General features: G+C 49.9%; 8 protein-coding genes across 8 annotated transcripts; 4 read left to right on the top strand and 4 right to left on the bottom strand.

Annotated features, from left to right (window-relative positions):
• Positions 1 to 155: 155 nt before the first annotated feature.
• Positions 156 to 538, top strand: CDV56_100056 (Dabb family protein; the record flags this gene model as incomplete). The annotated part of the gene is made up of 2 exons (XM_026753675.1): positions 156 to 275; positions 326 to 538. The coding sequence occupies 2 exons, from the start codon at positions 156 to 158 to the stop codon at positions 536 to 538; spliced, it is 333 nt and encodes a 110-aa protein (XP_026612586.1).
• Positions 539 to 1,170: 632 nt separating this feature from the next.
• On the bottom strand, positions 1,171 to 3,975 carry CDV56_100361 (putative GTPase activating protein (Gyp5); the record flags this gene model as incomplete). Its single annotated transcript, XM_026753980.1, has 4 exons — positions 1,171 to 1,233; positions 1,290 to 2,231; positions 2,298 to 3,875; positions 3,940 to 3,975. The coding sequence occupies 4 exons, from the start codon at positions 3,973 to 3,975 to the stop codon at positions 1,171 to 1,173; spliced, it is 2,619 nt and encodes an 872-aa protein (XP_026612587.1).
• Positions 3,976 to 4,820: 845 nt separating this feature from the next.
• Positions 4,821 to 5,600, bottom strand: CDV56_100937 (Rab geranylgeranyltransferase BET4; the record flags this gene model as incomplete). The annotated part of the gene is made up of 1 exon (XM_026754556.1): positions 4,821 to 5,600. The coding sequence occupies one exon, from the start codon at positions 5,598 to 5,600 to the stop codon at positions 4,821 to 4,823; it is 780 nt and encodes a 259-aa protein (XP_026612588.1).
• Positions 5,601 to 6,715: 1,115 nt separating this feature from the next.
• Positions 6,716 to 9,442, top strand: CDV56_101224 (WD40 repeat domain-containing protein; the record flags this gene model as incomplete). Its single annotated transcript, XM_026754843.1, has 2 exons — positions 6,716 to 7,493; positions 7,803 to 9,442. The coding sequence occupies 2 exons, from the start codon at positions 6,716 to 6,718 to the stop codon at positions 9,440 to 9,442; spliced, it is 2,418 nt and encodes an 805-aa protein (XP_026612589.1).
• A 694-nt stretch (positions 9,443 to 10,136) lies between these two features.
• On the top strand, positions 10,137 to 10,740 carry CDV56_101725 (uncharacterized protein; the record flags this gene model as incomplete). Its single annotated transcript, XM_026755344.1, has 2 exons — positions 10,137 to 10,417; positions 10,485 to 10,740. The coding sequence occupies 2 exons, from the start codon at positions 10,137 to 10,139 to the stop codon at positions 10,738 to 10,740; spliced, it is 537 nt and encodes a 178-aa protein (XP_026612590.1).
• A 392-nt stretch (positions 10,741 to 11,132) lies between these two features.
• Positions 11,133 to 13,749, bottom strand: CDV56_101858 (WD40 repeat and Utp12 domain-containing protein; the record flags this gene model as incomplete). The annotated part of the gene is made up of 2 exons (XM_026755477.1): positions 11,133 to 13,119; positions 13,178 to 13,749. The coding sequence occupies 2 exons, from the start codon at positions 13,747 to 13,749 to the stop codon at positions 11,133 to 11,135; spliced, it is 2,559 nt and encodes an 852-aa protein (XP_026612591.1).
• A 1,429-nt stretch (positions 13,750 to 15,178) lies between these two features.
• Positions 15,179 to 16,066, bottom strand: CDV56_102405 (uncharacterized protein; the record flags this gene model as incomplete). The annotated part of the gene is made up of 1 exon (XM_026756024.1): positions 15,179 to 16,066. The coding sequence occupies one exon, from the start codon at positions 16,064 to 16,066 to the stop codon at positions 15,179 to 15,181; it is 888 nt and encodes a 295-aa protein (XP_026612592.1).
• Positions 16,067 to 18,145: 2,079 nt separating this feature from the next.
• CDV56_102788 (putative transcription regulator BDF1) lies at positions 18,146 to 20,780 on the top strand (the record flags this gene model as incomplete). The annotated part of the gene is made up of 3 exons (XM_026756407.1): positions 18,146 to 18,249; positions 18,319 to 20,380; positions 20,445 to 20,780. The coding sequence occupies 3 exons, from the start codon at positions 18,146 to 18,148 to the stop codon at positions 20,778 to 20,780; spliced, it is 2,502 nt and encodes an 833-aa protein (XP_026612593.1).
• Between the last annotated feature and the right edge of the window lie 26 nt (positions 20,781 to 20,806).

Below are 20,806 nucleotides of genomic sequence, written 5' to 3' on the forward strand. Positions count from 1 at the left end.
CCCCCAAGCCCACATAAATACCCGGCGATATCCATCCGATAGCGGAAAGTGAACCTACTTGAATCAGCCTCCCCTCGTCTCTATTTCCATCTCAAGTACGTACCTTGAATAGATCACTTCTATATATCTTTCGTTGAACACGCTGTGGAAATTACATGCTCCGAGTCCCGAAAATGGCCCCCATCGAACGCATCACTCTTTTCAAGGTCCCCAAGGCGGAAGACCGTGCCCGCATCCTGGAGCAGTACAAGGTCCTCGCGAAAACTGCGGTGAAGGTTTGTTTCTTCCGGGCTTTGAAGTCGGACGGGTATTGATGGAAACACAGGATGGAAAACCGTATATCCTCAGCGCGGCGGCTGGCGAGTCGTTCCCGGATCCTCGCAACAGGGGCTTCAATATCTCCGTGAAGACGACCTTTGCCTCGATGGAGGACATGGAGTACTATGATAAAGAGTGTGAGGCGCACAAGGCGCTGAAGGCTGTGGCGGGGCCAGCGAAGGAAGATGTTCTCACAACTTATTTTGAGAGCGTTCTGTGATGACTTCTATCTTGTTTTGTACTCTTCGAGGCTTATGGTGATATGATTATTGGACTAGAGGACGGTCATGCTTGTATAGAAAATCTAGGCCGAATGCCGAATTCATACACATATTTGGATAGTCTCTATTTGATGATATACATGGCATACATCAAGTATGCTCTCTGCCATAATAGCAAATCCAGAACTCTCCCGTCACGGGCCTAGGAACCGTATCCAGTAAACATGAGGAAAACCACCGGTTCAGCATGAATGCGGCAAACTGAGGACCAGTGATGGCAATTGTGTCTTTCGCAAGCGGCATCGCATTACCTCGTCAAAGCTGTCGAGGACAGGTGCTTGTAGTCTTCCCGTCCGATAATCGCAGGCGGAGGGGAAAGAAAGGCGTACGGATGTCACGATGGAAAAATACACTCTACACATCGACATCCATGAAATTGGACCATGAAGCTCCCGTAGACATGCAGTATAAACTGGTCATGGCCGGCTGATAGGCTTCGTAAATGTACATGAGAAACTGCAAGTGCCACAGTCGCTCCGTGTGATTAGCGGTTTGGCAAAATCGAGATCGGATGATACTGCTGAACGTGATGGAGTACACGGACTCGGATTGCATAACACGTCTCACAAGTCTAATCAAGAGCTTTGCGAATATCACTCCATTTTTGTTTGAGGTTCTCGTAATTTTCGTGTATCTGCAGCATAAACATTAGATCAGGGCAGATCATTCTAACAATCGCTGAATGCTTACCTCAGCCCATTGCATCTTCGCCTCCACGAGCTCCCTCTCCATCTCTGCCATCTGCTCTGACAACGACCGATTTTCATTTTGAACTTCCATATTGCGCTTCATGATCCGGTCCATTTCCGTGCGAAGCTTCTCCTCAACCTCCGCGGGCTGCTTGTCCACAACGATCTTCAACTCGCTAACCTGGAGTTTCAGGGCATCATTGATGTCGGTGAGCTCCTCATTTTCAACCTTGAGGTGCACGAGTTCTGAAGCAAGCTGTACATGCTCTTTATCGGATGCCTCGGCTTGCTCTTCTAGGAGGCGTATCCGAGCACTTTGGTTGGCCACGGTGTTCCTGAGCCCTTCCAGTTCAGCTTCACGCTCTCGCTCCGTCCGCACTTTTACTTCCCACTCCGCAGTGTAGGCGCTAATCGTTCCGGGGGCCAAAGTAATCGCACAAGCGTCCTGTACCATGATATCCGCCCTGTAGACTTCCTTGTCCGCGGCGCCAGAGCTGCCGAAGAACCCAGACTCAAGAATCGAGGATGGTGAAGGCTGCTTGTCAATGTAGACATCAAACAGGCGTTCTTTCAGGAAAGTAGTCAGTGGCGTCATGTCCTTCATTGTCAGAAGGGTCTCAGCATTGCGGCGCATGATAGCAATTGCAAACTTGAGAATGGTGCTCTCAAGACCTTCTTCGAATATGAGATCGTAGATTCGGAGAACAAGTTGTAGCGGGAAACGGTAGGCGAAAAGAGTCAGAAACCATTGAGTGGCATAGAGTTGGGGGTGAACACCTCGCCGGCGAAGGTGACAGTAGAGGGCTGGTTCCCAGTCCTCCAGCAGACGTTCGAAGACGTACAAATTGCGATGGAGACCAGGCATGTCATGAATAAACATCTCTCGCAAGCCATACTTGTTCATCAACTTCACTAGCAGCGTGAAGGCCTCGGCCTCATCCATCTATTGGGACATGTAGTTAGACAATACGATTCTCCCACTGAGTGCAAGTTAGGGTTGAGTCCTTACGTTGAACAGGAGCGGCATGACAATAAAGTTCATCCCCTGTGCATATCCCACGGCCTCATCGTAGAGAGCGTAGGCTTTACACAGACCAAACAAGCCTTCTTGGTTTCCTTGTGAGAGAAAGTACCGGGAATAGCTGGTGCGTGCGCCTAGATCACGACGAATAGCCTTCTCCAGTTTTTGAAGTGCCACGGCATCTTCCTTGGCTTTCTTCTTGCGAGCTGTCTCGTTAGCCGCCTGCTCTTTGGCCAGCTTCTCAGGATCAATCTCTTGGGAGGGGCTTGGGGAAGATCCGTGGTTGGAGTGAGCAGTTGAGTTCTCTGATCGCACAGACGCGCGAGACGAAGCCAGGGACTCCCGTTCCCCCGTACCGTTTGTGAGTTGCTTTTCTTTATCCGTGCCGCGGGCAACTAGTTCTCTGTAGACCTCCTCCAGCTCCGGATTCCTGCTGTCAGCCAGAATCTGCCAGATGACTCCTCGAATGGTCTGCGGGATTCCTCGCTTGATGGCCGCATTGAACTCTTCCGAGTTCGCCCCTTTGAGCGCCTGCGGACCATGGTTTACAAGTTGCTGCCACAGCTCCCAATCAACAGGTGCAGACGCATCGGTGGCAGAGGCGGAGAATCCTGAGACCGTTCCTGGAGGCAGATTGGGATTGACTGTAGGCGGAACAGTGGGTGGCGATGCAAGAGGTGGAGCGGAGGCATGTTCTTCTTCTTCGGGTATACTGGGAGGACTTCCAGCGGAATGACTAATGCTTGCCCGTCCTGACGCGACACTTGCTTCGTCGTTCTCCAAAACCAGCCCTTCATCCCGCATCCTTAGTAACTTGAATTGGTCCTTTAGGCTGCTGCGCCTTGGTCTCCTGGCCGCTGAACCATCCAAATCTTCTCCATCTTGTAGACGATTGGTCAACTCCGAATTGCTCGAGAGTGTAGAGACGGACGCGGCCGTGTTCCGCCGACTGGTTTGTGGTGGAGGCGACTTGACCTCGCGACTCGCCGTTGAGCTCCTGGAAAGCCAGGCAAATGGGCCGGTGAGTTTTCGTGTGATGGGCGGCGCTGGAGCTGGGGCTGCTGGGGTCGGGGTCTTGTTCACGGGAGGTGGTCCCCATGAGTTGGAAGGGAGATTGCCAGATAACCCCTGGAGGGGCATGCTTTGAGCGGAGGATGCTGAATTTCGGGAAGGTACAGGGGGAACGTCGGCCATGGGCTCCTGGCCCAAGTCGTGATTCTGCAGGATAACATCATCTAAATTGTTGCTAGCAAGATTCACCTCGTCAAGAGAAGTCGTCGATAGTCGGTGGGCCGTCAACAAGGGTGATTTTGGAGATTTGGTCTTGCGAGGCGTTTCCTCCGACTCAGACTGCCTTTCTGACCTGGCATCTTCAGCGTCTTCAACCTCTTTATCCTCGTTCTGGAAAACAGGAGGGAGAGACGGTGCTTCGGTTAACTGAGGAGTTGCACCTGTTCCGCTCGGAGGGCTGTCTGTGAGAGAGCGTGTAGACGAGCTCTGAGGAATCGAGACGGTGAGGTTGTGGTTGCTGGTATTCTGTACTTCAGAGGCGTCATCGAATGACTCCTTATCAACATCATCGTCAGCGAATATTTCCCAAGTAGGAACAAATGCCGGGAAAGACACTCACCCCATCGTACTGGGCACTGTTTCGTCTGGAAGACATGGCGCACTCGACCGCCTGGAGCCAGCTAGGCGGACGATTGAGATCTTATGAAAGCTCTTCAAGGGATTCCAAAATATTGGATTATGAAATAGGAAGTGCCGGGTGATCAGGACAACAAAGGTCCATGATAGGGGAGGGAAGGGGGAGGCGAGCAGTGGGCGGAGGTGTTCGAAAGGGAGCGGAGGTTGGGTGGTCAGAATGGATACAAAGCCACCGGCAAATCCTTGGTTGGTAAAGCAAAAAAGAAGAGCAGAAGTTCAACCGAACTTCAGAAATCCAATGCTGCTGGTTGACTACCTACGTACTTTGAATCCCTTGGAGTTACATCTCTCTCCGCTCTCAATAATGAATGGATCTAAGGTACCATTATTTTGATGGGAGAGCCAAGACTATTTCTGGCTAGCAGTGATTCGATTGGCAGGTCTCGGCCTGTGGGTTGAGGTAGTTCTACGGGTAACGGGTGGGAGAAGGGCGAGTTGGCTGGCCCACAGTTTCAGGTACGAGTTGTCCTCTGTTAAACTATCAGGATAACTTTGATGGGTTCTCCAAAATGTCGTCTACGTCAATCTACAAGCTGTTCCTAAACCATGTAGATAATACGTGCTGTGATCACTGAGATACTACCGTGGTGTAACTGAAACGCTGTTGCCACTTGTTATTTTGAAACTCGCCCCGGATTAATCTCGATATTAATGTTACTTACTCCACACTCACAATGTGTATTCTACCTCCCTACTCGATCGGCAGAACTTCAAGAGACACTGAACAAGGTAGATCATCCAGGATTATTTGGACGAGGGCCATCATGAAAACATCGTGGAATTTCCACAAGATAACTAAATCGTTCATACATCAGCACAGAGCGACTTCTCGAAATCTAGCCATCGTCCACATCGTAGCGGATCCAACTTCTTTAGTTCGGAAAGCCAGCTTAAAATGTTCTCCTTGTCGGTATTGGACATAGTCCCTTCAACTTTGCTTGCCAAAAGAGTACAGTCGATCAGCGCCTGGTATATGTATTTGCAATCCTCTGCCCCATCAAGCATGTCTTGAATCTCGTCGGTTTCCCTGCGCAAATATTCTGACCGTTCAATATCACTGAGATTTGGCGCCATTGTCTGATCTGATAGCGAAGGATCAAAAGTACACATCAGATTCTGGTGATAGAACCACAGTGACTGATCGTAAGGGTCACATAGAGCACGGTGGATGAGATCCAGTTCTGCTATCCCTGTCAACAACGTTGCAATGGCAGACACATATTCAGATCGAATAGGACACTGACCATCATCGAGCATCTTCTTGCGTGTCTCGTCACTGGCAAACTGCTCGCTCAGCAGCCGCTGGATGAGCTTCGTGCGATAGTGCCAGGCAGAGAAATTGGACAAATTCGTGCCTATCATCTTCTTCGCGTACTCAAATTCCCCCTGTGCCATGCTTTGCACTTCCTGGTCTTCTGGCGCAAGATTCTCCAGGGACTCTACGACAAAACGTCTGTAACCCCAGCCGTGGAAGTTTCTGCTATCCAAGCTAAGCATCTTACCCACAAGGGCAAGCTCTTCTTGCCAGAATTTCTGAGCAACAGCTCGAGGAAGAAGACGCTTGGCTTCATCAAGAAGCCACATGCGATAATTCCATATCCAGTAGCACTTGGGAAATTTCCGGAGGAGGGGTATCAGGAATTGCAGATCATTTTTGATCAGCGCAGCTATCTGGCCAGTTGCAGCTCCCTCTGAGTCGTTTGACGATGCCAAATTGAACTCATGTTGCAGAACCCTCCGTCGGTAATTCCATACAGTATAGTATTCTGGGTTGCTGCTCAGTAATTCAGAGATTTTTTGCAGTGTTTCAGGTGTATAATCATGTCCAGCGATCTGGCAAGCTTCATCAGTCTTTTGCCGTTTACTATGAGGTATGTGTGAAGAAAAAAGAAGAGAAATACAAGCAGGAGCATCAAAATCTACCTTGTCGCGAACAAGTCTGTCGAGTGCTTGATAGTTTTCAATCTTGCGAAGTTCCTGTTGGAGGGCCTCTTCGGATCGCTCTCCCAATGAGCTGTAGCGGGGAATTCCATGCTACGGAACCAAAAGTTAGTCCAAATGTGTAGATATTACATTTGGTCAGATCGTTGAAATATACACCAGCCATATTGAAGCAGCAGTCACATCGGCATATGCAGGTTCGTCTTCCTGCGACACTTCCCTTCGGGGATCGACAAGTATGGTGAAGCAGGAGTAACGCTTGCCTTACAGAAGCCGCCTTCCAGATTCGATAAGGTCACGTGCTGTGCCCCCTTAGAAGGACAACCAATACAACCACATACACTGCCTACACTTTCTTGCATCTGAGAATCTCGGGGCCTATTATGATTCAACAAGGTGCTGGTCATCAATAGCTTTTACTTATGGCCCCGTGTTTTGCTAGCGGCACGATATTTCATTCCTTTCTCATAGCGCTTATCAGCCCACATAGTATATACATTTTTGTCTCTTGAGCGCATTACAGAATGACCAATTCGACATGTCGCTCTTCGAAATGCTCAGAAGACTCTGCAGCAAGCAGTCTTTTGCTTGATATACAATCGACATCCCAAGAACGCGAGTCCGTGCAATTAGTCGACTCTGCTACCATTCCTTTGCCTCTATCTGATACACCAAGTGAATCTTCAGATGAAGTACAATCTCTTCTGCCTTCCTTCGAGAGGCTCTCCATTAGCTCATTTGATTCTGAAATTTCATGCATGAAGAACCATGGACAGCAGATCCCCAATAGCAGAGACGGTTTTGGAGCTACGACGCACCTGTCCGCAGTCAAAGAGACAGCTATTGAGAGAGGTCGCAGAAGATCCAAGCGGTCTTTCAATGCTGTTGCAATGGCAAAGGGCTCGAGAAGCCCAAAATCCCCAGACAGATTCATCCCTTTGAGAGAATTCACTGATCCTCCGTCCACACCGTTGCGAGTGGGAAAGCCTACGCAGAAACTGACCCCTGAAGAAAAGCTTCTGCGACGACGCACACCGACGTCAGATCCGTTTATGCCTGCGCGGCCGCGCAGATCTGCAAGTGTTCCGAGAATACAATCTGGGCGTACTTTCAGCCCTCACTATATTCCCCACCTGATCAACGGCACAGCTATCAGGAGTGGCAGTGGGTTCGGACCACGGGACCCTCTCAGACAGGTCAGCGCTGGGGCAGTATGGAGCGTCGGCGGAACGTCTGCCATGCTAGGTAGACAATTTATGGCGATACCTGGTGACACGAGAGGTTCTCTTGCGAGTCGGAAGACTGCTCCCGTGTATACGGCCAAATTTTTCTCTCAAGCTGCGTCGTCTGAAGAGCCAGAAAAGCACGAGTCGAGAGTAGCTCTTGCTTTGAATATCGACCCGATAGCCAAGATACTGAAGTGCAGGCTATGGCCTCTGCTTGAGTCCAAGCCGAGTCCGTCGCGCCCTGATTACGAACGTTTCTCTCCGTTAACATGGAAAGGCAGTGCCTGGAAAAGGGGAGAGGCAGATCAATGTAAGCCCAAAGACTTTTGTGTTTTCTTTCCATTGATGGATCTTACCCTTTGAATGAGACTACCTCTATGATGGGAGCTATTTTTCAAAATCTATGAAAGCATGTTAGTTTACAGTATTATGCTTCATTCCACTCCTCCGACACATGCAAAAGATCCTTGCGTTTGTCCAAGTCACTCACATATCATGAATTTTCAATCTCATATAAGACTGCATAATTGATCTTTGAGAATCCTTCGACGAAGGTTTCACAACGGGAGTATCGGCTCTTCAAATCATGTTCGGAGGTGCTAACGTTCGTGCCTGACAGGGACGTCGGCGGCTGCAAAAGAGGACGCTGAGAGCATCGTGCCAGCACGCCCATTCCGGATCCTGGACGCTCCTTATCTTCGCGATGATTTCTATTGTACAACGCTCGCATATTCACCTACCTCTGGGGTTCTCGCCGTTGGTCTTGCCCACCGTGTGTATCTTTGGTCGGAGATTTTTGGCGTGCTGTATCCGCCCTTCACGGATCAACATCCCTCAAATTTCGTAATCTCTCTATCTTTCTCGTCCGAGGACGGAGGCAAAGACATCCTGGCCGTCGGTAGGCGAAGTGGGCTGGTCACCCTCTGGAGTGCTCCTGAGGCCGAGCCACGCTTTGAAATTAGTCATCCCAACAGTATCACTTCCGTGGCTTTCAGGCAAACAGTGACGCGCAGGTTCTCGGAGCGATTCCACAACGTTGAAGTCAATACAGAAGACCTTGCTGTGGGCGATGAACTTGGCAACATATGGTACTACTCAATGGAATGGCCCAGTGAGGAGATCCGAGAACAATTTGGTTGGAACGGTGCTATCACCCTACTTGCCAGAATATCCGCACATACTCAGAGAATTTGTGGTATAAATTGGTCTCCAGATGGGGCCTACTTGGCTACTGGAGGGAATGATAACGCGTGTCTGATCTTCGAGCTCCGTGACCTCATGCCCTGGCGACAGCTCAACCGTGCAACGAACCCCTGTAAATCAGCTCAAACTTGCCAGTCGATAAGCGTGCAATGTCAGAATGCATTTTCTTATCTTTCTGCAAGCACGAGCAAGCGCCTATTTAGGCGGCGTGACTTTCTCAACTTGCTTCCTTCATGGTCTCACTTTCGCCTCGGTTCTTTGCAAACATCACTCCTCAAACACACCGATTCGCTCTCCTTGGGGACTGAGAGAACGGTAACGATACCTCCAAACAGCCAGAAGCATATACTGGTTCATGCAGCAGCTGTCAAGGCAATTGCCTTTGCGCCATGGCAACCGTCTCTCCTTGCCACCGGAGGCGGCTCGAACGACCGAGCCATTCATTTCTGGCACGCCCCGTCTGGGGCGTGCCTGGCGACCATCAATGTGTATGCGCAAGTGACCAGCCTTATTTGGAGCAAAAGACGAAGGGAGATTGCCGCTACTTTTGGGTTCGCACAGCCAGAGCACCCGTACAGGATCGCTGTCTTTGCGTGGCCGAGCTGCGAGCAGATTGCTGCAATCCCGTGGGGTCCGTATGGCACTAGTTGGGATGGGATAGGCAATGCTGGTCCTGTCCATTGTGGGCGCGCCATCTGCGCTGTGAGTTATCCAGGGAAGTCACATGTCCTCATGCGGGATCTCTTCGATCGTGCGACTAGCATCTCGTCTTCAGCGTCCACGGTCCAGCGCAGGCGAGGGCAAAGCGAACCCTACCGCCGCACGACGCACCCTATTCAATTACGACCAAGCGCAAAAGAAGGAGGTCTATGGTGCCCTCGCACGCTGGATGAGGGATGCATTATCGTTGCGTCGAGTGACCAGACTGTCAAATTTCACGAGGTGTGGAGCGGGCCGAAGAAAAGTACGGCGGCAGCTTGTGGCCCTTTCGGAGGAAGCCAGATTCTTGAAGGCCTTGAAGGGCTAGAGAAGCCCGGGGATGAAATCATCCGATAGTTGAGATCTTTCTCTTGTGGGAATGCCCTGTGTGTTGAAGGTCTGGTGCGATATCGTTAAATTCATATCCATGAATGTGGATGGCAGTGATAAAAACGTTGTCCATAGACACAAAGAAGAGTAGATATTCTTAAGGTATCCTTAAGTATCCCCATTCAATGTCCAATGGATACATTCTCCTATTCTCGCCGGTATTTTATCGAGTCCAGAACGAGATGCATTGTTTGGTTCCTTTCAGATCGACCTTGGAGTTGTTGATCATCATAGTGTCGATCAGCTGTCTTTTGCGCTGTGCACAATACACAGTTAAATACTCCGTAATAGTATCTATCTAGTTTGTACCAGCCTACCGGTTGTTCGAGACTGAAGTACTCAGAGTACATAGAGAGTAAGCAGGCTGAATGTTCACCTGTTCTCCATCAGCGACTGCTAAACGCAATATTAGTCTCACTGCGAGCGTTAGACGAGATTGGGCCTTGTCAATCTTCGGAAGGGATCGACCGAGCATGCATCATGACACATCCTTCTACGGAGTACTGGCTCAGATAATAACCAGAGTCAGACAGCATGGATCGACATTCCGCAGCGATCAATAACGCAATTTAAGTAGTAGAAGACTTGTCCGACATGATGGAGATCCCAAAACTCAGTCTGACAGCTTGAGATCAACTTACGCACGCACCTTGTCGCCATCATGGTATCCCTCTTGCAGGTTGTGGCATCCATTCTCCTAGGTGCCATTGCGACCACTGCCGTGACATCTATCCCTGCCACCATCAACATCACCGTCATCGGCGCCCAAAACAACCAGTCGACCCTGGAATGCTGGGCACTCGAACCGGGTTTCGCCTCATCAACTCAACCAGGTGTTTCAGGCAGCGCTACGCTCTCCCTGGGACCTGTAGGTGACAACGCGACCTACGATATTATCCCTGCTCAATTTGATGGTGGGAGACATAATGCTCCCGCGAGACAGTATGTATTCCACTCATGTCATCAACAAAAGCCAGATGGAGATGGAGCGTTGCTAATTTGAGAAAAGATGGGTGATTTTCCTCTCTGGACTGGCTCATATCACTTTGCCCTGTTCAGATGACGAGGCTTGGATCCTGGGGGGCAAGTATGGGATGATTCTGGCGTTGGATACGGCGGATGTTAGTGCGGAGGGGCATTATACGGAGTATCCAAGTAATGAAGCGACGGTTGCGCTGATTGTGCCTTTGGGGGAGGAGGAAGAGGAACCAGCGCATCGAGTGTTGTATCAGGGTGCTTGTAATGCGACGGAGGTTGAGTTTTGAGGAGTGGTTGGTTGCGGTACCACGGAAAGAGAATATATTTATATCACTCCGACTGTGCAAATCAGTCATATCGGCCGAGCAAGTCATGATCGAATAGTAAAGAACTCGTATGCGCCTCATATGCAGTATGAAAGGGCCAGAAGGAATATTGAGATTAAGTGCAGCATATACAAGTATCTAGGTAGTAACGCAATGTAGATAGAGCCAACAGTCTCCCACCTTCTAATGCAATCACAGTTGGTGGCCACAAACAATTTCAGGAAAAATGAAAGTCTCTTTTACTTTTGTTCAAAAAAAAAAATCTCCATCCACATAACAACAGATCACAGAAAAGTGAGGAACAAGAACCAGACATGAGTGCCCAAGAGCAGAAGAATCAGGGTATTATCTATCTATCTCCTTCCCGACTTCTTCCCTTTTCCTCCACTACCGCCAAATTTGGCTTTCTTGGACGGCGGGGGTTGCGCAGAGAGTCCATCAACATCCGACTCGTCGTCTTCGGTGTCGGCGATGAAGTCCGCCATCGAGCCTGCGCTTTCCGCATCATCATCGTCCTCGTCCTCGTCCTCCTCTAAAGATTCCTCAGCATCAGAAGAACCAACAGACTCCTCCGCCTCAACGTCGAACACGTCCTCCTCGTTCTCATCCTCCTCATCGCTGCCTTCATCCTCTTCATCATCCGACTCGTCCCGACCGGACTGCTCACCGTCGATCATGGACTCGTCCTCGTCGTAGGTCTGATCGCGTATCGACTTGGTTCGCGGCGTTACCGCGTTCTTCGCGGTGTCGGCATCACTATCCTCATCCTCGAACTCTTCCTGGGCTTCGACGTAAATGACATTGTCCTCATCCTCGCTGTCTATGCCCTCGGCTCCGCCGCGGAGGGACTGTCTAAGTCCCAGCTGCGCATGCAACATGTCGAGTTTTCCCTTGAGCAACAGCAAGGAAGACAGACTCGACGAGCGCTGGTCCATAACCTTAAACAGAGTAGACATCCGCTTCAGCAGTTCTGGTTTGCCGGCGAGAGCGCCACCATGAGCAACACAGGTCCACTGTACCCACACGAGAAGGTGTCCATACCGGCCCGGGCGAGATGAGAGACGCTCGGCCAACTTCTGGAGTAGGGTGGCAGCGAGCGAAGAGTCGAGACGTTGAATGGTTTCACGGACAATGGTAAGATCGCCCGTGTGAAAGCATGACTCGAGCATCCCATTGTCGTTCGTCTTGAGTGACTGCGTAAGAACTGTAGACAACGTGACGCCAGAGGTGATTTGCTGCACCGCTGCGCTGGGTTTCCCAGGGACGAGAGATCCAATACGGACGTCGTCCTCAAGCTCGGCTTCCACGTCGACTTCTTCCGAAGCATTGGCCCGCAAAAGCTCGCCAAAGGATGGCTCTCCCGTTTCGTTCTCTTCCGCATCCTCATCCTCTCCAGCTTCTGATCGCATCTCAACGTCACTATCCGCATCCTTCTTCTGCTTCCGTTGCTGAGTTTCCTTCTTCTCAACCGGCTTCTTCGCATCATCATCGTCGTCCGAATCTTCCTCACTGTCGGCCACTGTTGCATCAGCCCTCGTATCTTGCATCTCGACATCATCCTCCACGAGGTCCCCTTGTTCGACCACTGCTCGAGATTCATCGACTTGGGTTTCACCTGCGGCTCGAGTTCCATTCGTTGTCACCGAGGCAAGAACCGAGCTAGACTTGGCCTTGACAACCTTTTTCAACCCAGTGAAAGCTAACTCCTCAGTATCTACATCGATACAGTTGATGCGCTCAAAGACCGGAATAATGCCTCCTTCGGCCCACACAATGAGAATATCAGTTCCTTGGAAAGCTGCTGCGACCACAGGTACAGAGGCATCCGAGGTCTCAGACTGGGTAATCTTGATTGATGACTCCGCCCGCCTCGTGAGTTGCTTTCCCCTCGCTTTGAGACTGGTCTTGGAGCTCTGATCCTTTGACGGCACAAATGGTCTTGTGAAAAGTTCGATAGTGCCATCTTCGGTCACAGCTGCAAGGATTTGCTTATCCATTGTCAGAGCGTCGTCTGTTCTTTGTCCTGCACCCGAAGTCAACGCCAAGGATGATACTTCGGTATCGGCCACGAGGTTCAACACAAGCTTCCGGCCCTCAACGTCAAAGACATTGATGTAGCGATCGCCATCAGAGGCAAGAAAGAGAGCTGTCGCGAGGGATTCTGAGGAGGAACTGATAATTTCCCGAATCTGGTTCCGCATCGCAGGAAAGGATGCTGTCGATTCATCCCCCTCAACGTCGATCAGGTAGGGCGTTTGAGAGGCGCAAACGACAGGCGGATTCGAGGGGACGGGGCGAGAAAGGGTGCTATATCCGGTGGATGCTGGTAGATGAATTGTTCTACAAAACACTGTCAGTTGGAGTTATATTGAAGCATCAATGAGTTAAAGAAACCAACCTGGTACTCTTTCCAGTGCGCAAATCCCATTGCACTAGTTTGTTATCACCACCAATACTCCAACCTTCCTGACCTGGTCGGTTCGCAGTGAACTTGAAATCCACAACACCTTTGTCATGTCCACCCTCGAGTGCCCCAACAATCTTGTCTTCGGTAGGCGAGTACATGCGGATTTCGGAGGCGTTTGTACCAAAAGCAACAACTACATCCCCTTGCTCAAATCCATTGCTAGCACCATTGACGTCAGAATGGCGCTTCCGCTTCTTCTTCGCTTGTTGATCACGATCTCTTTGTCTGCTAGGGAAGTAGCCCCAATCTAGAGATGTGACAGTCTCCTTGGGACCCAGGACATGTTCGCATTGTAAACGGCCGGTATTTGTGTCGTGAATTCGGAGGTGCTGAGCATCGAGACCCTGAATGACAGACGCAAAAAGCGCCAATTGATACTCGGAGGGTGCAAACGACGCTTTCAGTATCGAAGACTTATTCCCGGTGTATGTGAGGCCGGACACTGCGGGCGAAGCAGCGGACGAAGTCTTCGAAACAGGTGGGCGAGAAGCTTTTTTGCCCATCTTTGGCAAACTGCGCGGGTGAAGGTGACTCACGACAGACGGCGAGAAGTATAATGATCAACGGAGAGCTGAACGTTTTGACCTTGTTGAGCTGCCAACCGTCGCCGTATCTGGGCAGTGTTGCTGAGAAGGAAAAAAAAGTTCTGTAGGCCATGTTGCGCTAGTCTGGAAGTGGTCTAGTGTCTACGAAGTTCCGCAATCAAATGCCTTATCTAATCCGCCACTGTCCGTTTTTGCAGTCTTTCTGCTGCTCATACATTTCGAACAAAGTTCAATCAGCACGAGTATGAAGAGTGCTGTTTAGGTCACCTTGCCAGATGATCTCCGAAGTCTCAGCAGAAGAAATGGCTATGAACCATCGTCTGCCTAGATCTCAGCAAAATATGATTCCCATTCGTTGCTTGATTACTGAAAATTTCAGTCATGCTTGACCAAAAAAATCAAGACCGGGCCTGTACCCCAGGTTTGCTTGAGAAAAGAGACTTCATCGTCTCCTTCACTTCGTTATCAGTTCACTTTGAGGGCTCATGACATTGATTGGCAGACTTCTGCCGACCTCGACATCAAGCGACAGCATCAGACCGCCAGTTATTGACGCGTTTGACTCCTCCCGAATTTGTTTAACTACGCTGAGCACGTTCATGCAGTCGGCCTACTAATCACCAATTATGACGAGCCTTTCTTAGCAGGAAGCTGTATGTTTCCAACCAACCTGTTTCAAAACAACCTGATAAACAAGTGTTCAGTCAGGGGAAGCAGCTCAGACACAGTCATTCTCCAGTCTCCAATTATGGTACAATGTGCTTTCCAGTGATCAATCCTTTGCTGGATGTTGATTGTCAAGGGCTGTGGCAGCGCCACAATTACTCTCGGCTGCGTTCAATGCAGAGTTATGGATCCTTGCTACTCAGAGAAGTAGGTGTGTTGAGCCAAGTTGTCCTCTAGTATGCCTACATTGAGACATGCAATCTGGATTTAGTCCGGTACTTACCTCTGGCATGGTCAGATATGTCCATATGAGAGATTGCCAGAAAAGGAAAAGGGCCTTGGGTGCCGACTCTTGTTGTTTATGGAGTACCCTGCACCATTTGTGGTTCCTCTTGGCACTAGGCAGTCTTGCATCACTGTGACACGCTAGGCCTGATACGAGCTACGACGCAAGGGGAAGGTGAGGGCTGAGCCCTGAGTCCAATTCGGCCTGGGCTGAAATCAATTGGTGCCCGGCGGAATGCTATGTTCTGGTTCCATCCTTTATCCATCTTGATTCACCCTAATCTCATTAATTCTAATCGACCCCAGTCGATATCTTTGCTTTCAGTACTGCGAACGTAGAAAGGGTCAGGGTTCGATGGGAACAATGGAATTGATGATATTCAGTAGAAAGCAATGGAACTAAAGGAGTGGGTTGTATTCAGCTGTCTCAGTGGCTTTAATTCATTCTGAGGTTTTCTAGAAGCTGTCGCTGCCGACGCAGCTCCCAAAAATCTTTTGCAAATTCGACCAACAGGTCCTTCGTCAGTATGACATCGCCTTCCTTGATTCCTGCCGCTTGGCGGCCAACGAACATATCAAAATCGAGACGAATCTCATCTGTCGGAGTGGCGGCTTGCGTGATAGGATCTCTTAAATAGCCAGAAATCGTAGGTACTGTTGCTCCAGGTGCACGTGAGATCTGTATGGACCAGATTCGGGACGCAGAGCTTGGCATATTGCGGGTACCGATGGCAGAGGCTCTATTGCCCAGCTCCCAAACTTCAATCGTTATCAAATCGTTGAAATCGAGTGAGATCGTGAGGACCGCCCTCACGGTGGCCCCTGGTGTCTCCAGCCAGCCCCGAGCGTCAATAGCAAGCTGCGACGCGGACTCTGAGGTTCCGACCTCGACTACACAGGTGAGGCTAGAGGAAGTGGCCCGCGGCGCCCAGCAGATGTCGGGCTCCTTGGCCCAATCTCCAAGCCTGTTGATTGGCGATTGCATAACGATAAACTCGCGGCTGAGCTGCATCGAGAATAATTGCTCGTCAATCATCATCCTAAACAAGCCCGCAATTTCCTCATGATCCCAACCTGGCATAATTTTGACAAGCAGGACTTGAGAAGGATAATGGTAGCCGAGTCTGATGAATTTGCACGGACGGGTCCGATCAGAAGAGAGGGTTTCAAATTGCGAGCTGGTCACTCCGGAAAACTCGAGGTACTGTTGTGTGGTCTCACGACGCTGCAGAAGATCGTAATGGTGGGAGACGGTCGCGACGAAATGGTCATATCCGGCATACTTTAAGCAGATTGTACCACCTGGACGCAAAACACCAAGCATGGTTGATAGTGAAACGTCTGAGGTGCAGATGGAGGAATGTAAACAGTCATGCTAAGAAAGGTGGCCTGTAGGCCGGGTGGTTGTACCTGGCAAGACCATCGCGGCAAGTATCTTAGGAAGGTGATAGGAGAACTTGGAAGCTGGGTCGCGGCTGCTATCAGATGGAGATCGTGGATCTGAACGGAGGAAGATGTTAGTCAGCCACTCAGATTGAACGAAAATAATGCATATATTAACCTTATTGGCCTTGAATATGAGGTCGGTCATTAGAGTCTGAGAGCCCTGGAGGGCTGAAGGCAACCTTAGAAGAGGATCACAAAAGAGCGCTTACTATTGACGTAATACAAGGACTTTGGCCACACAATCTGTGTGGCCTCAGCCCTTGCGCGGTACCCAGAGCAGAAGGTGGTGCGGCGGACCAAATGACAGAATGGACGTTAAAGTATATATAATATCACGTGATTATATACCTTATTTATTAGAGCATAGTGCACTGCAATGCATCTTCCTCGGCCAGAGCCGAGATGACATTATATCCTCCATAGAAATGCCCCATTTGGAGTTCAAAATGCGACTATAAGGTCAGGGATTACCAAAAGACCCAAAGGCAATAGTAGCTTCCATAATCAGAAGGCGGCCAGCACATGGGTTCTTTTCCTGTGTAAGGCTCAGCACAACTCCTTCCAAACCAAAGATTTTATGATGCTACTCCTCCTGAATGTGAATGCCTAACAGGTTTGGGTATGTCATATCTGACCTCCCACTTGACAATAGTTTCGCCACAGCCCTTATCCTCTATTTTACAGAAACCCAAATGGCCTAAAGAGTCTGCGGTCGACTCTCTTGGTTACGGTCAGATCAACATATCTTTGTTCTGCTTTTCTTGTGCTGGTTGTTTTGATCCATTCGACCCGAAAAATTTTGTGATCATTTTTCGAGTGTTTTTTCGAAGAAGGATGATGGTTCCGACAAGAAAAAACTTCTGGTACAAAGGTTCCACACTAAAGTAAGCAACAGCCAATGATATATCAGATCTTGTAGAACGCGTCATCGCACAACCAATCAGCGACTGCTAAATGGCTTGAACTAGAATGATTGGGATTAGCGCAACAGATGGGGCTAGCGGCAGAGGACGGACGAGCGCGACGCGGCCGTTCGTACTTAAGGATTCTAGCACCCTCCTCGGATTTTCTCAGTCTCTGTTTCTGGAGCTGAGCTGAGAGCTGAGAGCTGCGTTGCGCCCGCGCCCAGTCACGCCTGGCCCTTCCTATTCACCTTGACCCTTATCTGTGTCATCCCCCCTCTTCTGCCTGACCGCCCTTATTTATTTGATCTTATTTCCTGCGTATCCTCGGTTACCCGTGGCTACCGCCCTCACATTCATCAAGGTTACTACCACTATCATCACAACGCGTATTTCGCGACGCGCTCTCACATCAGAATCCCAGTCACAGCCCCTGCACCTACTTATTGTCTGTCAAATAACTCTTATTTCTGAGCACACCAAGCTTCAGATCGACCTAACCTCCATTCTGCTGAACGCTTTCCTTTTACCTCAGGCGTTGACGGAGGCACACTCTTGCATGAAGATCACCTGATTCTCAGCTTTTCTCCTCTGACTGCTCCCTTGGTTGACGCAAAGTCATCCGCTTTGCTAATCTCTATCATCTCTCTCCGTTTCTCCTACGACTTTGCCTCCAGCTTAGTCAAACTGATTTGCCGCCCACGTGACTACTCAGTTACCGCCTCTTGGCAATATAAATTCCTCCTTGTCGCATTCTCCACTACCGACTTGCGCTAATCTTCCTCGTTTTTGTATCTTCTGCAACACTTCTCAGCGTCGCGACTTTTTGCGACCGCTAGAGACAACACTTCTCCTTGTGTCTTCTATCATCTAACCAGATCTTCTGCTTGACGGGTTACCGAATCGAATCATTTAGTCTGTGTTAGCGCAGAGAATACCTATTCAGTGCATTATTGTTGTCGCTATCTAAACTCCAACTGAGAACAGCTACTTCCTGCTCCGTTAGACCCTTGTATTACGGGCTCCCCAAGAAAGGTTGATAACTGTTGTCCTCAATGGCGACGCCGCCTCCCGAGGCTCCTCCTGTTGTCAGGGAGGACAAGCCTCAACTGCCGCCGTCGCCAAATGGTGCCTCTTCTGCTGATATTGGTCGCACAAGGTATGTTTTTACAATGCTGAGTCCTTCCGCGTTGATACATAGACGAGCGCGCTAATTTTCTATAAGTAGCCCGCAGAATCATATGACGGAAGCAGCGCCAACCAATGGTACGAACAACGCCGAGGAAAATGACAAGGCCGCCGCAGTGAATGGCCACGGTACTGATCAGCCATCGTTGACAAACGGCGCCGGCTCCACTGTGTCTCCCCCAAAGTCACCTCCTCAACCGCCCGCGGACGTCCCTGCACCATCGACAACGACAGCAACAGAGAAAGAAGAGAAACCCCTTACTTCCTTACCTGCGGATGGACCAAACAAAGAGCCAAACGGGGTCGAATCCGTTCCTAATGCGAATGTGACGCAAGAGACACGCTCAACTGTTAGTACAAACCAGGCCACACCCCAAGACACGAAGGCATTGCAAGATGTATCAAAGCCACCGACTGATTCGTCATCCGATGCCAAGGTGGAGAACAATGGACAAGATTCTGGCGTGAAGACCGAGCTGCCTCACCATCCTTCTACTAGTGCGAAGCTGGATACTATGCCCGGTGATGACGCTACTAGTAAGGTGCCAACTGCACCGAGTCTGCAGACCATTGACCAAGACATGCCTGACGCGCCAGATGCTCCGATGTCCCCGATGAAGGTATCCCGGGAGCGCGATGCAGACGCTGATGAAGAGCCCGCTGCCAAACGTACCAAACTGGAAGATGAAGGCTCAGCTGAGGTCAAACTTCCTGATTTGCCAACACCTATGACCGAAGCACCTGCCCGCACCACTGTGAATGGGGAGGCGGCCATGACTAAGGTCCAACATAAATTCGTTCTCAAAGGTATTCAAAGTTTGAAGCGCATGAACGATGCTCGCTTCTACCGCGAACCTGTTGACCCAGTCAAGATGAACATCCCCCATTATCCGCAGATTATCAAGCATCCTATGGATCTTGGAACGATCGAGCGCAAATTGAAGAACAATGAGTACAGGGCTGTTCAGGCCGTCGTGGAAGATTTCAATTTGATGGTGCAAAACGCAGTTACTTTCAATGGACCCGACCACGTGGTGGCGCAAGAGGGATTGAAGCTCAAAGGCACATTCGAGAAGCAAATGATGAACCTACCCAAGCCTGATGAGGTTGAAGAGAAGAAGCCGAAAAAGGTTTCTACCAAAACCTCAGCGGCCCATCGGGAACCGCGCACTAGCATTGGAACGTCCACAGCTCGCCCGACCGCCACTTCCCCCCAAGCCACGACTTTTGCTCTTGGACCAGAAGGCCTGCCTTTGATCCGTCGTGACTCTACCAATACTGATGGCCGTCCCAAGCGCTCGATTCATCCACCCAAACGCGATTTGCCTTATTCCACCAAGCCCAAGAAGAAGAAGTACCAGTGGGAACTGCGATTCTGTCAGGAAGTCTTGGATGAGCTCCACAAACCCAAGCACTACAACTGGGCCGCGCCCTTCTACTTCCCTGTGGATCCTGTTGCACTGAACATCCCGACTTATCACAGCATTATCAAAAAGCCAATGGATCTTTCCACTGTCCAGTCCAAACTCAAGACTGGCCAGTACGAGAATGCCAAGGAATTTGAAGTTGACATGCGTCAAATATTCAAGAACTGCTTCAAGTTCAACATTCCCGGAGATCCTACATACATGGCCGGACAGAGATTCCAGGAGATATTCGAAAATAAGTGGGCTCAAAAGACACGTTATCTAGAGGCTCATGAACCCCATCCAGAACACCAGAGCGTTAGTTCTTCCTCCGAAGAAAGTGAAGAAGAGGAAGAAGATAGCGACTACGACAATGAGAAGTTAAGCATGCTGCAGAAGCAAATTGCTGAAATGTCACGTCAAGTTGAAGCCATTACACAGAAGAAGAAGAAGACCCCACCTGGACCGAAAAAGCCTAGCAAGTCCAAGTCCGGAAAGAAGGATTCGAAGAAGAGCGGAACCGTCCCCTTGGGCAAGAAGGACAAGAAGACGTCCTCCAAGACCTCAAAGCCGGAAAAGCAGCGCTACGTGACTTATCACGAAAAGCAGATCATCTCGAATGGAATAAGTAGTCTTCCGGACAAGAAGATGCAGGAAGCCCTTAGGATTATCCAAAGCAACGTTCCAGCTTTGAAAGTGAGTTTGAACTTCCTCCTTCACCTCAACATAAATGGTTCGTGAGACTAATGTTCTCTTTTAGGGTACACAAGAGACGGAGATCGAACTCGACATCGATGAGCTTCCTAATGAGGTTCTATTGATGTTGCTAAAGTTCGTCAAGAAGAACGCCCCGCATGTCGTAGAAGAGGAGGATATAACCGCTCCCACTGCAGCAAATGTGGCTGCTCCCCCAAAGCCAAAGAAGAACAAACCGATGAGCAAGTATGAGCAGGAGGCTCAGATTAACATGCTCGAGAGCAACCTCTCTCGTTTCCAGGGCGGTGGCGGTCGTTCTCCTGATCCACTCCCGTCTGTGGAAGCGAACGAAAGTAGCGATGATTCAGAGGACGATTCTGAAGAAAGCGAGGAAGAGTAGATCATTTGTCCGCTCCGACTCGCGTG

Source organism: Aspergillus thermomutatus (assembly GCF_002237265.1).
Source record: "Aspergillus thermomutatus strain HMR AF 39 chromosome Unknown NODE_165, whole genome shotgun sequence".
Lineage (NCBI taxonomy): Eukaryota > Fungi > Ascomycota > Eurotiomycetes > Eurotiales > Aspergillaceae > Aspergillus > Aspergillus thermomutatus.